A 12,243-nucleotide genomic window follows, 5' to 3' on the forward strand; every position below is an offset into this window, starting at 1 on the left:
AGGTCCTGCAGATCTTCCCCTGTCTGTAGGAGTGACTCACTAGCCTGCTGGTGAAAAAGGAGAGCAATCTGTAGCCCAAATTGAAAATAGGTTTCTAGTTCTTACTACCCACATTTTCAAGAACTAATCCCCTTCAAGCAGCAAATATTGTACCTGGATTAAGAACAGATCGGCTAGGTCAGCAGTGCTGGGTATTACTTAAAGAGACCCCAGATCTTCAAGAGTCTACAGTGCCATCCTCCCAGATTCCTTGGGTGTAAAGACAGCACAGATTTATATGGAGCAGGAGGGTTATGGAAAGCAGCTTTATTCTAAAGCTCTTTCTCCCTCTCTTTCTCTATTGGGGCTGCAAATCATGCAGCCTAATAAGGAGCTAAACAAAGAACTATTTGTGAGATGTTGAACTTGCAAGCATTAGAACAAGTCTCTATAAATACAGGCTATTCTAAGAGTTGCAAGTACATTATCAATAGATATATGTTATTTCCACAATCGATAAACTGCAGAGTTAACACAAAGCTTATCTATTGTTGTGCCACTGACATCCTCGGGCACATTGTACAAATAGTTTATGTTGGTGGCCTGCCCACTGTTTTCTTCAATTAGTTTATAAAAAGGAAATTACACATACTCAAATACATGTTTAAAGATGTACAAAAGATATACAATAGAGACAAGCAATTTGATCAATTTAGCTTCTTTCTGCTCCTGAATGGTCTGAAAATAGCTTTTGCTTTTCTTAAATTTCAATTTGATTTTGTTCACACAATAATTTGTGGGTAATTCATGGCTTGTAAACATTTCAGAAGCAGCTGTGTTTGATACTTTGGCAGGACATGTTAGTTTTCACTGGCGAGATCCCCTGGTATTCTTTCCATTCCCCGACTGAATTAAACTCTTGCAATCAGAGTTCCAGTAACCACTCAAAAGTTTGCTTTTGTGACTATTCACCAATATTTGCTTAGAGTTAGTAGCTGCTGCAAACATCCACAGGTGGGATTTTCACAAGTGCCCAAGAGGTTTACATGGGACTATGTCACTAAATCCTTCAGATGCTTTTGAAAAATCCCACCCCTCCTTTCCATAAGAACTTGATGAGAATATTTGGGGAAAGTAAAAATGTACCTGCACCTCTCTGGTGAAGCCAATTCCATTTTTATTTGAACAAACATTTATAGGGCAGAGACCAAAGGTGTTCCCCCAGGTCTAGCACTCATCACTGTCACAGAACAGGCTGGGAGCAAGCTTCTCTTGTTGAGAGCTTCCTTGGTCAACAATGGGGCAGAGGGAGGGGAAGAAATGATCACCAGCCCTTCACAACAGAAATAGCGCCTTCATTTACTTTTGTGGAGTAGCTAGCACAAGGCCCTGACGCCGAATGAGGCCTCTGAGCACTACTGAAATGATGGACATTTTAGGAACAGCTCCGAGGTGGTTCCACCCTTCCCCCATACTTCTAGGAACATGTATGTCTGACGAGAGAAGAGAGCTATTCCAGGGAGACAATCTCCCATAACTGTACCAGTAAGGCAGAGCTGGCTGTTTATTTCCAGTGGTGTGGTATGTGGCATGCAGCTATTCCGCTATTAGTTTCTGTTTAAAGCTGGACCCTTTGCCCTTGCCAGAGCAGACATATTTCACCCAAACTTGAGCTGCAGAAGCAACTACCCTCCAGAAAAGCCTATTCAACCAGATGGGGACGAGCGGGCATTGCTGGTAGCTCTGTTCCTGCAGTGTTTCTCAGAGCCTGTGGGCTCATTTCAGGTGGAGTGCAACACCAGTCTGCAGTAAGAACCTCTGGGAAGACTCTCTCACCTTCCAGAACAGAGGCAGAGAACGAGGCAACTCTCAACAGCAAGTACTTCACTTTGTTCTCTCTCTTCCTCCTCTGCTGCCTCCACCACAAGGCTCTTGGGGAAGAGGGCACCATGGAGCTCAGTCATCCCCTCCTGGCAAGGAGGCAGAACAAGAATCCTACAGAACCCTATCAGGCTCCTCTGCTTCTTGCTAAAGAGGATGATAAAGGCAAGGCAAGCAGAGATATCGACTAATCCCGGTGACAGGAGGACCCAATTCCCCCCACCTTTCCAGCAACTCTGCCACTCAAGATTCTCTTCACCTCCCCGCTCCCAGTTACTTCTACTGAAGATGCTGCCTTTTCTAGCATGGCATTACAGAAATGGGATACAGGCTAGGGGAGTTGTTCTTTGTTGATGGCTGTTCCCATTTCATGTACATTTTTCCTTTCCCGACTGGGTCCATAGTCAGTTTCCCCTTGGACACAGACTCACTTGACTCCCAAATAGAGAGGTAAGAGTAAGGATGTTAAGCCTCCAAAAGGACTCCAGAAAGCTGCAGCTGCCTTGTCACAGGAATGTGAAAAGGCTCCTCCCTGGTCTTCAGAGTCTGAATTGGAAGATGACAAATTTCTCCAAGAAAGCACAGTGGACCCCACTATATCCTGCTCTTTAAAGCCACTGTAGTAAGAAGAGTGAAAAATCCACTAAAGATCCCCCTAAAATGAAAAGCAAGGGAAAATTCTCTATTCCTGAGTTAACTGAAAGTATAGCTGACGCAAGAGGCTATTAGCAGTCATTGTCTCTGTCATTTCTGCTTCACTGGACTAGAATTTTTGGCTTCTTTGGAAACAACAGTTGTTTGGAAGATAGCTGAGTGCACACTAAAAGAAAGCAGAGGTACAACCTCAACTAGTTAAACAGGACTTGCACATATGGGAGAATGCAGAAGAGTGGAGTTGATCACCTGATTTACAGATATATACCTTTCTCATAAACAACTACGTATATTTTTAGAATTTTAGATGCTTTGACCTATTCTTACCTCTTGTTTTATATGGGTTCAATGTTAATTTGATTAGTAGTATCCAACAATCAAAACATTTTCTGGCATCATAACCTCAAACCCAGATTACTGTTTATGTTATATAAAAATACAAATATGCCAATTTAAATTATAACATCTTAAACCCTTCCTGATCCTCCCCACCACAGCCTGCAGTTCTTATTAGGGTAGAGTTAATCCCCTGGTAATCTTTCATCCCACTGACTCATCACTTAGCGGTCTGCTTTATCTGCAATACCCCTGAGGTCAGCAGGGCACTGGGCAGGTGCCATCTTAGAAGGACCTGGAGATGCACACTTTATTGCAGGAAGCTTCAGAGAGCAGACAGACTGAAAGAAAAATGTGCCTCTAAAATCCAAAGGGGCTTTTACCTTGTCAGTAGAACTGCAACTCTGTTTTTGTCATCTTTGCTCTGCCTTTGGGAGTAAGGACCATCAACTGAGTTTCTGCCACAGCAAAACAGGAGGTGATTGGCTAAGGAAGCTTCTTAACTGTACAAGTAGTTTGTCCAATATAACCAAAGGAGGTGAAGGCTTTGCTCCATTACTCCAGTGTTGGCACAGGGAGTTACTTTAGGGTTCGGTGTACAGATAGTCTTTATACCACATTTTTCAGACCATGTTGGGAGACTGAGAGGCAACATAACAGTCCAAGCAATAAGGGAGGAACAGACATTTCATGGCAGAAAGTGTCTGAGAAACTAGTAATTGATAGGGAGTTCTTGAATTCAGTAATTCATCCCACACATCCAAGTATACATCAACTTTTCAAGCTTCAAAACATGGGCCAGAGTCCCCAGTGCTAGAAGCTTTAAACAATGTGATACTGGCTCCTTTAACTTCAGTTTCATGACCACATTCTTGATACGAGACAAGGTAAATTTGGCTCTAGGACAATGGATATCCACTGGAAATATCTGTCAAATACAGGCACTGACATTTTTCCCAGTGTGCGCTCCACACCCCACTCTGCCCCAAGGTTCCAACTCCTTCCCTGAGGCCCCTCCTCACTCCACCTCTTCCCACCCATCCCCTCCATCCCCCATCCTGAGGTCCTGCCCAACAGCTGTGACTGGTGGTTGTTGAACATCCCCTATTTTTTTCCCCCATGAGTGTTTGAGCCCGAGAGCACCTGCGAGTCGGTGCCTATGCTGTCAAGAACCCCACCACCACCAGACCCAAACCTAACATTAGTCCACTGAAACAGCAAAGAGAGGAGAGAAGAAACTTGATATCGGTTCCCCTTTCTTTCAGGACAAGAAGAAAAACAAATGAGGAGAAGCTTTGTGGGTTTTAAAAGCAGAACATAGGTTTATTTACAATCAAATTCTGGTGGGCAGCTGAATAAATAAAAGATTTGCCCTGTATACTCTCAACTCCCCTCTGCAGAAGTTGTCTGAAAGAAAGGCTGGGTTAGAGAGAGACCACGGTCCTAGGAACAACCCTCTTTCCTAACCCATCAAAACACTTCCTTAGAAAACAAGCTCAGGAAGGAAGCAAAATAAAGTGCAAATAAAAAGGCGAGAGAACGCTGGTGGCTTATCTTGAGGCCCATCTGAGGTGGAAAAGTTTGGCTGGATAAAAGTTATAAAACATTACAGTTAGTTCTCCTTCAACAACCTCACATATTTAGATGCCTGAGGATACAGGGTGTAAACCCTGTTCAATGGCACAGGAAGGGCTCAAGCACAAAGGAGAATATTGCACATGTGCTCAAAAAGGGAGCAAGTGGCCAGGGATTGCCAGCACTAGAGCATTACATTCAGGATTGAATCCCATTGCTCCCCCATGCTCCACCAACAGCCTTCAACAGAGAAGGACGGATGGACAGCAGAAGAGACTATACATTTATTTTCTGGTACTGGAAGTCTTGGTATGGATACATTCCTCATCACAGCAGCACCACCACTCCCACTGCAGATGTTACATCTCTTCTCTTCTCTCCCCTCTCCTCCCCTCCCCTTCTCCACGCGCCAACAAAACTGGAAATATATTGGTTCGAATTAAAATTCTCCTTTCCCCACTTTTTGGTACTTTTGCTATAGGAGCTATTGGAGGGAGTTTTGACAAAGATGCATCATCACTGAAGAATGGACAGTTCCCTGAAATACAGATCAAAATGATGCAGGGAGTTCTCGGATTACAAACTGCCAGAGAGACCATGTCAGAACTGGAGAAGCCTCAAACTCAGCCAACAACACAGGGGGCAGAACTGCCAGAGCAACAGAAACATTTAAATTACTTTACAGTTATTCCATCACTTTATAGACTGACTAGGATCCACTCTGTCCATGTTTCAGAATGCCCTCACCCCATGCCTAAGCTACTCCATGGGAACAGAACACAGGAAACAGGACATGCATTAGGTCAGAATACATGGTAAACGTCTTTCCAACACTTCCAAGTTAGAAGTGCTGTGCATACATTTGTATAACAGGGTATTTGGCACAGCTGTCCGGTGAGGGAATCTGGCTAGTACCTTCGGCTCCATCCAGTGCATAGATACTGTATGTCAAGGCATGACTAGTAGTATTCACCATCCAGATCAGCCTGAGGGTCAGCAGCACGCTTATAGGCAGTAAAGAGCTCTGCCTCCAGCTTCTCGTCCTTGATTGCCTCATTAGAGCTCTCCTCTGAGAAGTGAAGCCCATTGGATGAAGCCCAAATGCATGTAGGATGAATCTAGGCTTGGGCCTCCATTCTGTCCAGCCCTGGACCGGCATCCTCCTGTCTCATCTCCTTCCCGTCAAAATTCAGACCACAGGACAGCCTTGTTTCCTTTGTCCACACTGACCACATGGGCACCGGCTGGTGACCACGCCACTGCATTGATAGAGGAGCTGAAAGGAAGCCAGGTGTCAATTTAGGAGAGATTCTAATTTCACAGCAGCATTTAGGACAGGAGGAATTAAACTCCATAATTTCCAAAGCTCATTCATTCTCAGATCATTCAAATGATACCTGCATTTGTAACAGTCTCCCAGGGATATTCGGAGTATATTATACTTAATGCCCTGGCTGTGAACAAGCAATCTGACAACAAAACACAAATTTCATAGCCTTAATGCCCACTTTACTGGTTATTGCTATGAATCCACAGAGAAGCTGCATATAAATAACCCATGAACACTGGTATGGGAATGGAACTCCGCATCTGCAATCCCACCTCTCCTCACCACAGGTCCTATGTGAGCCACAGCTCAGACCCTGCACCAGTTTAGTCTACGAGCTTCCTGTCTCACCTGTGATGCTTCGCGAGAGTTCTCTCCACTTTCCCAGTGAGCACATTCCAGATGTACAGGACCCCATCAGCTGAACCACCTGCCACATAGCTACCGTCAGGGCTATTGAAACACATATTAGGTGCAGAAGAGAAAAAACAATTTATTTTGAAGTTAGCAGCTTTTGTACCCACGCTAATCTTTAATGTTTCCAAAACAAGCAAACTGATATTAATGGTCTGCACTAGCAAATATTAAAGTTTCTCCAGCTTGTATTCACACTGATTAGCAAGATCAAGAAGTTTCTATATCACGTGATGATGTAACAGCTGGGTGGCTGGCAATTAAAGATAGATGTTGGTTCTTGTGAAATCTACTTAGGCCAAAAGGGTGACCTTGGCAAGTCACTTCACCTCTATGCCTCAGGTGGGGATAACGAGGCTTACCTCCTTTGTAAAGCACTCTGAGATCAATGAATAAGATGTGCTATATAAGCTAGGTATATTATTCTATTCGATTCCTAACATTAGGAACCTACAAAAGTCTATCATAATAGCAGCCAAAGGCCCTGAAGAGAAATAGGGCTCCTTTGTGCTAGGCACCTTAAACACATAAAACAGTTCCTCCCCCCAAAAGCTTGTAATCTACAAGGGAAAAAAAGGGAGGCGATGGGGAAGGTTGAAGTATAAACCTAAGCAAAATGGTTAGGATAAGCCATGTCTATATACACTAAATTTAGCCCTAGCTTTTTAAATATTTAACTCTTAAACCCTTACCTGGTTCCATTGTTTAGATCTTAACCTTTCTATTTTAGTTTTATATTTAATCCCTGTCAGTCATATTTAAAAATTCTAAACGTGATTTTTTAAAATCAGCAGAACTGGTGGCACCTTCTATACTTAAGGTTCTCCAACAATTCCTGTTAAAAGATCCTGTTTTCATTTACTTATAACTTTACCAAACATTAACCATTTGGGCTGAAGTTTTCCTTGTCAGGTGTCTGTCCCAGACTGACCATTTTTACCTGAATTTCAGCAAAAATGGTTCAATCGTTTGAGAAGGATATTAGAAAAATGTTTCCATATTAAAACAATTCTTACACTTCATTGAGAAGCTCTATCATCTGCACACTCTGGAACAAGGACATATAGTCTAGGGGAAGAGTTGTCACCCTGGTTTCAGAGATGTGCCTTTTCTTGTTCCCAAGAAAAGCTACCCAGATTCAGACAAATTAAAGCCTCTGAAAAACTGCAGTTGACAAACGCTCAGTAGATACTTGTTAGAACTTGTCAGCTAAATTCTCTGAAAATTCCTTCTATAGTGGAATGTTCTAGCCCAGGGTCACAGAGGCTGAGCAGGAATTCCCTGCAATTGCTATTCCTGACCACTATGACATTGGGCACCAGAACTGACAGCCAGGTGACTATCCCTCTTTTCCTCTCAATGCCCTTGCTGCTGGTGTCCAGGCAGTGTGGCAGAGAAGTAGCCTGACTCAAAAGCAGAAGGGAGAATGAAGAACTGGCTGAGCCAGGAGACTGGCACTTGGGGCTTAGGAGGGGGTGGGGAGAAGAGGAGATAGATTGGATGACAAGCCCAAGGAGGAAGGAGGCTGTAATAAGATATCATAACAAATATGCACTGGGGGCCAAATAAAGGCTCCATGGACAATCTTAATTCTGACATTTTCTTGCTTTTCAAGGCTTGACTTTCCAACATAAACTTTGTTTTAATATAGACTGTGTGCAAACACTGCCTGTTCCCTTTTTCCTGATTTTTAAAAATGGTGAGCTCTTTTGGTGTCTCATTGTAGATACCCAAGTCTGAAAACAGTTTTGCTGACTGCCCAGTGCTAAGTGTCCCCTTTTGTCTTATGACTAGTGTTACTACTGCTTCCAAAATGTGGAGTTTAGAGTTGTAGCACAAGTGATCAAGAAGCAATCAATGCATGCTGCCGACTGGTAATTAGCTTGACAGCGTATGGTGGTTTGGAACTTTTCCCTCAAATGTCACTGCAGAATTTGCAGTAAACCAAATAGCTGGCCCCCCACCCTCCCATTCCGAACTCTGCTCAGTCTCCCCAGTTTGGCCTCTTACCTGAACACGACTCTGGTCCAGTCAGATCCACATTTGAATCCCTGGGCACTGAAACAAGTTGGAATCAGGTAGGTGTTACATTCTTCTAATATGAATCTTGGGAAAGCCAGCTCCTCCTCAAGGACTAAATGAAGATTATTGCATTGACTGGGATAAATTCTACATTCTGTTTAACACAAAGCATCTCTCTCTTTCCAACCTAATTTGTAGGACTTTTCTCGCCAGTGAGGGGGACAAGCTGTCTCCTTCAAAGAAGTGGAAGCAAAATCTTGACAAAATTAGGGTGATCAGACAGCAAGTGTGAAAAATCGGGACGGGGGTGGAGGGTAATAGGAGCCTGTACAAGAAAAAGACCCAAAAATCAGGACAGTCTCTATAAAATTGGGACATCTGGTCACCCTAGACATAATAGATCTTTGTTGTCAAACCATGGATAATGTGCAAACTACATCATCAGCGACATGGCTCCAAAGGCTTCCACCTCCCCATTGAAGGACTAATAGGAAGGTTTCATTCACAAAAGACAACGGTAACACCAAAGTTACAATTATGCCACAGAATCCAGTCACCTGTCACATCCCTTACTGGGATCACACTCACCTGAAAGTCTGTTTGACAGCATTGACTCGCAAATCAATGATCTTCAGCAGATCATCTCGGGAACAGGTCAAGAGCTCTGTTCTCTCTGGGTTCAGGTCTAAAGCAGTGATCCTCCCAAACAGTTCCAGCTCCTGCACTATGCTCTCAGTCCTGAAGACAGAAAACAGCATGAGTAACTGTGTATCAAGGATCCTTACTCTTGGAGGAATACTGTGCCACTGTATGTAACCAGAATTCCCATCCCCTGCAGATTTATTTGCTTCTCCACAGAAAAATGACTGACAGGAAAGCAAAAGGAAACTGCAAGAGGGGTCAAGTGCTCCTCCTCAGCAGCAGAGGCACATCATTTTGGGTGCCCAGAGCTGGGTGATCTCTCACTTCCGTGCAGCCTGTGCTCCCCACTGCCATGCTGGAGCCTTCATATTTATTTACTGACAAATAAAATATGCATATTTTTTATTTTTTAAGCACAGAATTCCCTTAGGAGTAGATCCTGTCACATGAGCATCAAAATCTGTATCCCTAGACTTGCCCTGGTGCATGGGGATAGGAGAACAGGTCTCCACTATTTGTTCCACTTCCACGTTTTTCTTATTTCCCAACTAAAGTGTCACATTGTGGATATTTTGTCCCTAACCAAGGACTGTTCAGAACTTCCTTCAGAACCAGCTAGGGATACCTAAAACTAGCTAGAAAGATAGAGAAAGACAGAGAACAATGCAAGATATTTCCTTACTCAGGGATTAATCTGCTGTCAATATATAACACAACATGCTACTAATAGCTCAGAGACCAAAACAGCAGTTCTATCGTGCAAAAAGGTTCTTTATCCTTGATGACTCTCTCATATTCCTGTAATAAATACTCCAAGCAATAGAGAACTCAAAGAATGGGAAGGTCACAATTCACAGATTCATTATATGTTCTTTAGCATTAAATAATTGCTAGAGAATCTAATCCCTGTGTCAGAGTACAGTTTTACCTGATGTCCCAGAAGCGAATCTTCTTGTCAAAATGTCCACTCATCACACACTGCTCTGTGCACACTATATCATTGCAGCTTGATCCTGCAAATACTGTTTTTATACCTTGAAAAGAAAAGAAAAAAAAGGGAGGCGGGGTAAGTCACTAACAACACAGTCCCCTTCACATGGTGCTGTACAAGTTGATAGCAGTATTTAAAAGTCACTGAACAGCAAACATCTAAATTCTGTAGCTGCATTGAAACTACTGCCCTGGGAGGAGTTTGGGGTCATGTGGGGTGGGAACAGGTGAGCCTTGTCTTAGAAGAAACCGATCCAAAATCTTGACAGCACATTATTCCTCTGAACCACTTGACTACCATGCCCAACATCCCTACAACTGTACAAGGACAGTTGTTCTACCACCACTTCATAATTAGTCAAACATGTCACGGATGAATATGACATGCTCCTCTTTATACATAAACAAGGGTGTAGGACACTGGGGGTGAAAGGCTGTCTCTATGCAAAGTTGTAGTATAGAAACCAGGAGCATATTTTAAGACAAATATTTCTGCGTGAAAAACTGAAGCCTGCCATTTGCTTCACTTGGAGGCAGGAAACTGTGGGTAGGGTTTTCAAGAGGGGGCTTAAGACCAGCCTAGGGTTGTAAGGTCTGACCTGCCTCCAAGTTTCTACAGAAGAATAAAAAACCCACTCTACAGTCTGATGGACAAGAGGGTCTATAGAGTGCAGTTGCTCACTCAGTCAGCAATGCTTTTCACTGTAGCATATGGACTTTTCTTAGCTTTCCCATCCAGGTATCAGCCAGGCCTGACGCTGCTTAGCTTGCAATATTGAAGATTAGAATATCATCAAAAAGCAGTATGGCTGCAATTTTCTGCTTTTTGGACAACCACTAAAGAGAATAAGAGGTGTGTGAAAGACAAGAGTGTTGGTGCTTGGGTGGAAATGGTTTCCTTACAAACTTTGCTGCGCAGGTCCCAGAGCTTGAGGGTCCGGTCATGACTCCCCGACACGATGCGTGCATTATCCAGCAAGAACTTGGCTGACAGAACCTTCCCACTGTGGCCTGTCAGTGTGTGCTGGGGAGAGAAGATTTACATGGTGTAATGAGCAGTTTCAGCTACAATTGCTTCCTGTCCTCATGGCTCTGATCTTGCCATTCAGCAGCTTAATGGGGACAAAGTCTTTGATTCAACTCCTCCCACCTTAGTCTAATGTGTGACTAGAGGCATGGATCACAAAAAAAAAAAAAAGCCCACCTTTCCATTCTGGTTAAACAAAGTAGCTTTGATTCCCAGTCTGCTTCTCCGTGAGTCAGCAAGTGCAGAGAGAGCTGCAGAGGCAGCATACTCAGTCTCTGGGTAGGAGATACTCTCTCCCTCATTTGCAAATCCTTTGGCTAGTTAAGGAGTAGTTGTTTAGAAATCTATGAGTCTTTGCTACCACCCCTAGTAACCTCAGCTGGAAAGATGGTAACTACAAAGGTCTTAAAGGAGAGACCAGGGTATAGACTAAAGCAGAGTAAGAGTTGAAATGATGGTGTCAAGTACAGCAAAAAGGGATCTAGTGTTAACTCTGAAGTCTCAGCTTGAAAGCCTGAGATCTCCAGAGATTCCAGAGTTGCTCCCATCAGCAGATTTCCATGACTGTTTCTGTCTGATGCCAACCACAGTCAGGGCCCCTTGGAACATGAAGTACAATCATCACAAATTATTAGATACTTATTTGCCAATCACAGAACTAATGTAGCATGAGGGAACAGGCTGCTGGAAACAGGGGAAGTGATTAGAGAGCAATCCCCAAAAATCAAACCTTCTACTGTTAGTCACTGAACTTCTAACTTGCACACTGCTACATGGCCTACAGAACCACTAGAAGACTTAAAAATGGAAATGAAACGTGAGCAGAGTCTGAGGAACTGAAAAATTATTGAACAGCACTAAAACCCAAAGGTCATGGATTGTCTCAATGGTTGCAACATGACAGTTAATCTCTGGATACCACAATTTTATGGATAGAGAAGATCTTTATAACTCTGGAGAATATTCCATTACCACCTGTCCTGCACTGCCACTAACAAGTGAATAGTTGTTTATAAATAGGTAGTTTGATGCAGAATTTAATATTAAATCAACTCAACTTCTCTCAATGCACATGCAAGGAATGCTAAATCCATGCACCAAACCCATTCAGACAACAAATTCAATGTACTGTATTAGCTCAGTGAGCAGTGATGGTACAGACCCAAAGCCAGAAATCATTAGGCACACTGGAAAATTGCAGAAAGATCTTGTGAAGACTGAGTGGAGTTTTGCATGGGGACTTTTCACACAAAGTTAATGATGATTAAGGTTAAGATTCCGTCACTGATATTTTTAGTAAAAGTCAGGACAGGTCATGGGCAATAAACAAAAATTCACAGAAGCCAATAACCTGTCCCTGACTTTTACTAAAAATATTCGGGGGGGGGGGGGGAAG

The 12,243-nt window shown here is 43.2% G+C and overlaps 1 protein-coding gene and 1 non-coding gene across 7 annotated transcripts in view; both read right to left on the reverse strand.

Annotated features, from left to right (window-relative positions):
• Nucleotides 1–169: 169 nt before the first annotated feature.
• The window catches only part of ATG16L1 (autophagy related 16 like 1), a 32,591-nt gene continuing 20,517 nt past the window's right edge, over nucleotides 170–12,243 (reverse strand). For 4 of the 6 annotated variants that reach the window (XR_004001939.1, XR_004001938.1, XR_004001936.1 and 1 more), the window contains 8 exons: nucleotides 10,724–10,844; nucleotides 9,759–9,864; nucleotides 8,777–8,926; nucleotides 8,177–8,224; nucleotides 6,104–6,205; nucleotides 5,341–5,701; nucleotides 3,234–3,308; nucleotides 2,374–2,515 (listed from right to left, as the gene is read on the reverse strand). Coding sequence is in view for 1 of the 6 variants with exons in the window: in XM_030574864.1 (XP_030430724.1) it covers nucleotides 5,608–5,701; nucleotides 6,104–6,205; nucleotides 8,177–8,224; nucleotides 8,777–8,926; nucleotides 9,759–9,864; nucleotides 10,724–10,844 (621 nt within the window). In the remaining 5 variants the exon portion in view is untranslated. Of the gene's footprint in view, nucleotides 250–2,373; nucleotides 2,516–3,233; nucleotides 3,309–4,152; nucleotides 5,702–6,103; nucleotides 6,206–8,176; nucleotides 8,225–8,776; nucleotides 8,927–9,758; nucleotides 9,865–10,723; nucleotides 10,845–12,243 lie in introns of those variants that run through there. The other 2 variants (XR_004001937.1, XM_030574864.1) reach the window with 2 other exon arrangements.
• Nucleotides 11,346–11,599, reverse strand: LOC115658158. The gene has a single exon (XR_004002191.1).

This window comes from Gopherus evgoodei, chromosome 9, assembly GCF_007399415.2.
Source record: "Gopherus evgoodei ecotype Sinaloan lineage chromosome 9, rGopEvg1_v1.p, whole genome shotgun sequence".
Lineage (NCBI taxonomy): Eukaryota > Metazoa > Chordata > Testudines > Testudinidae > Gopherus > Gopherus evgoodei.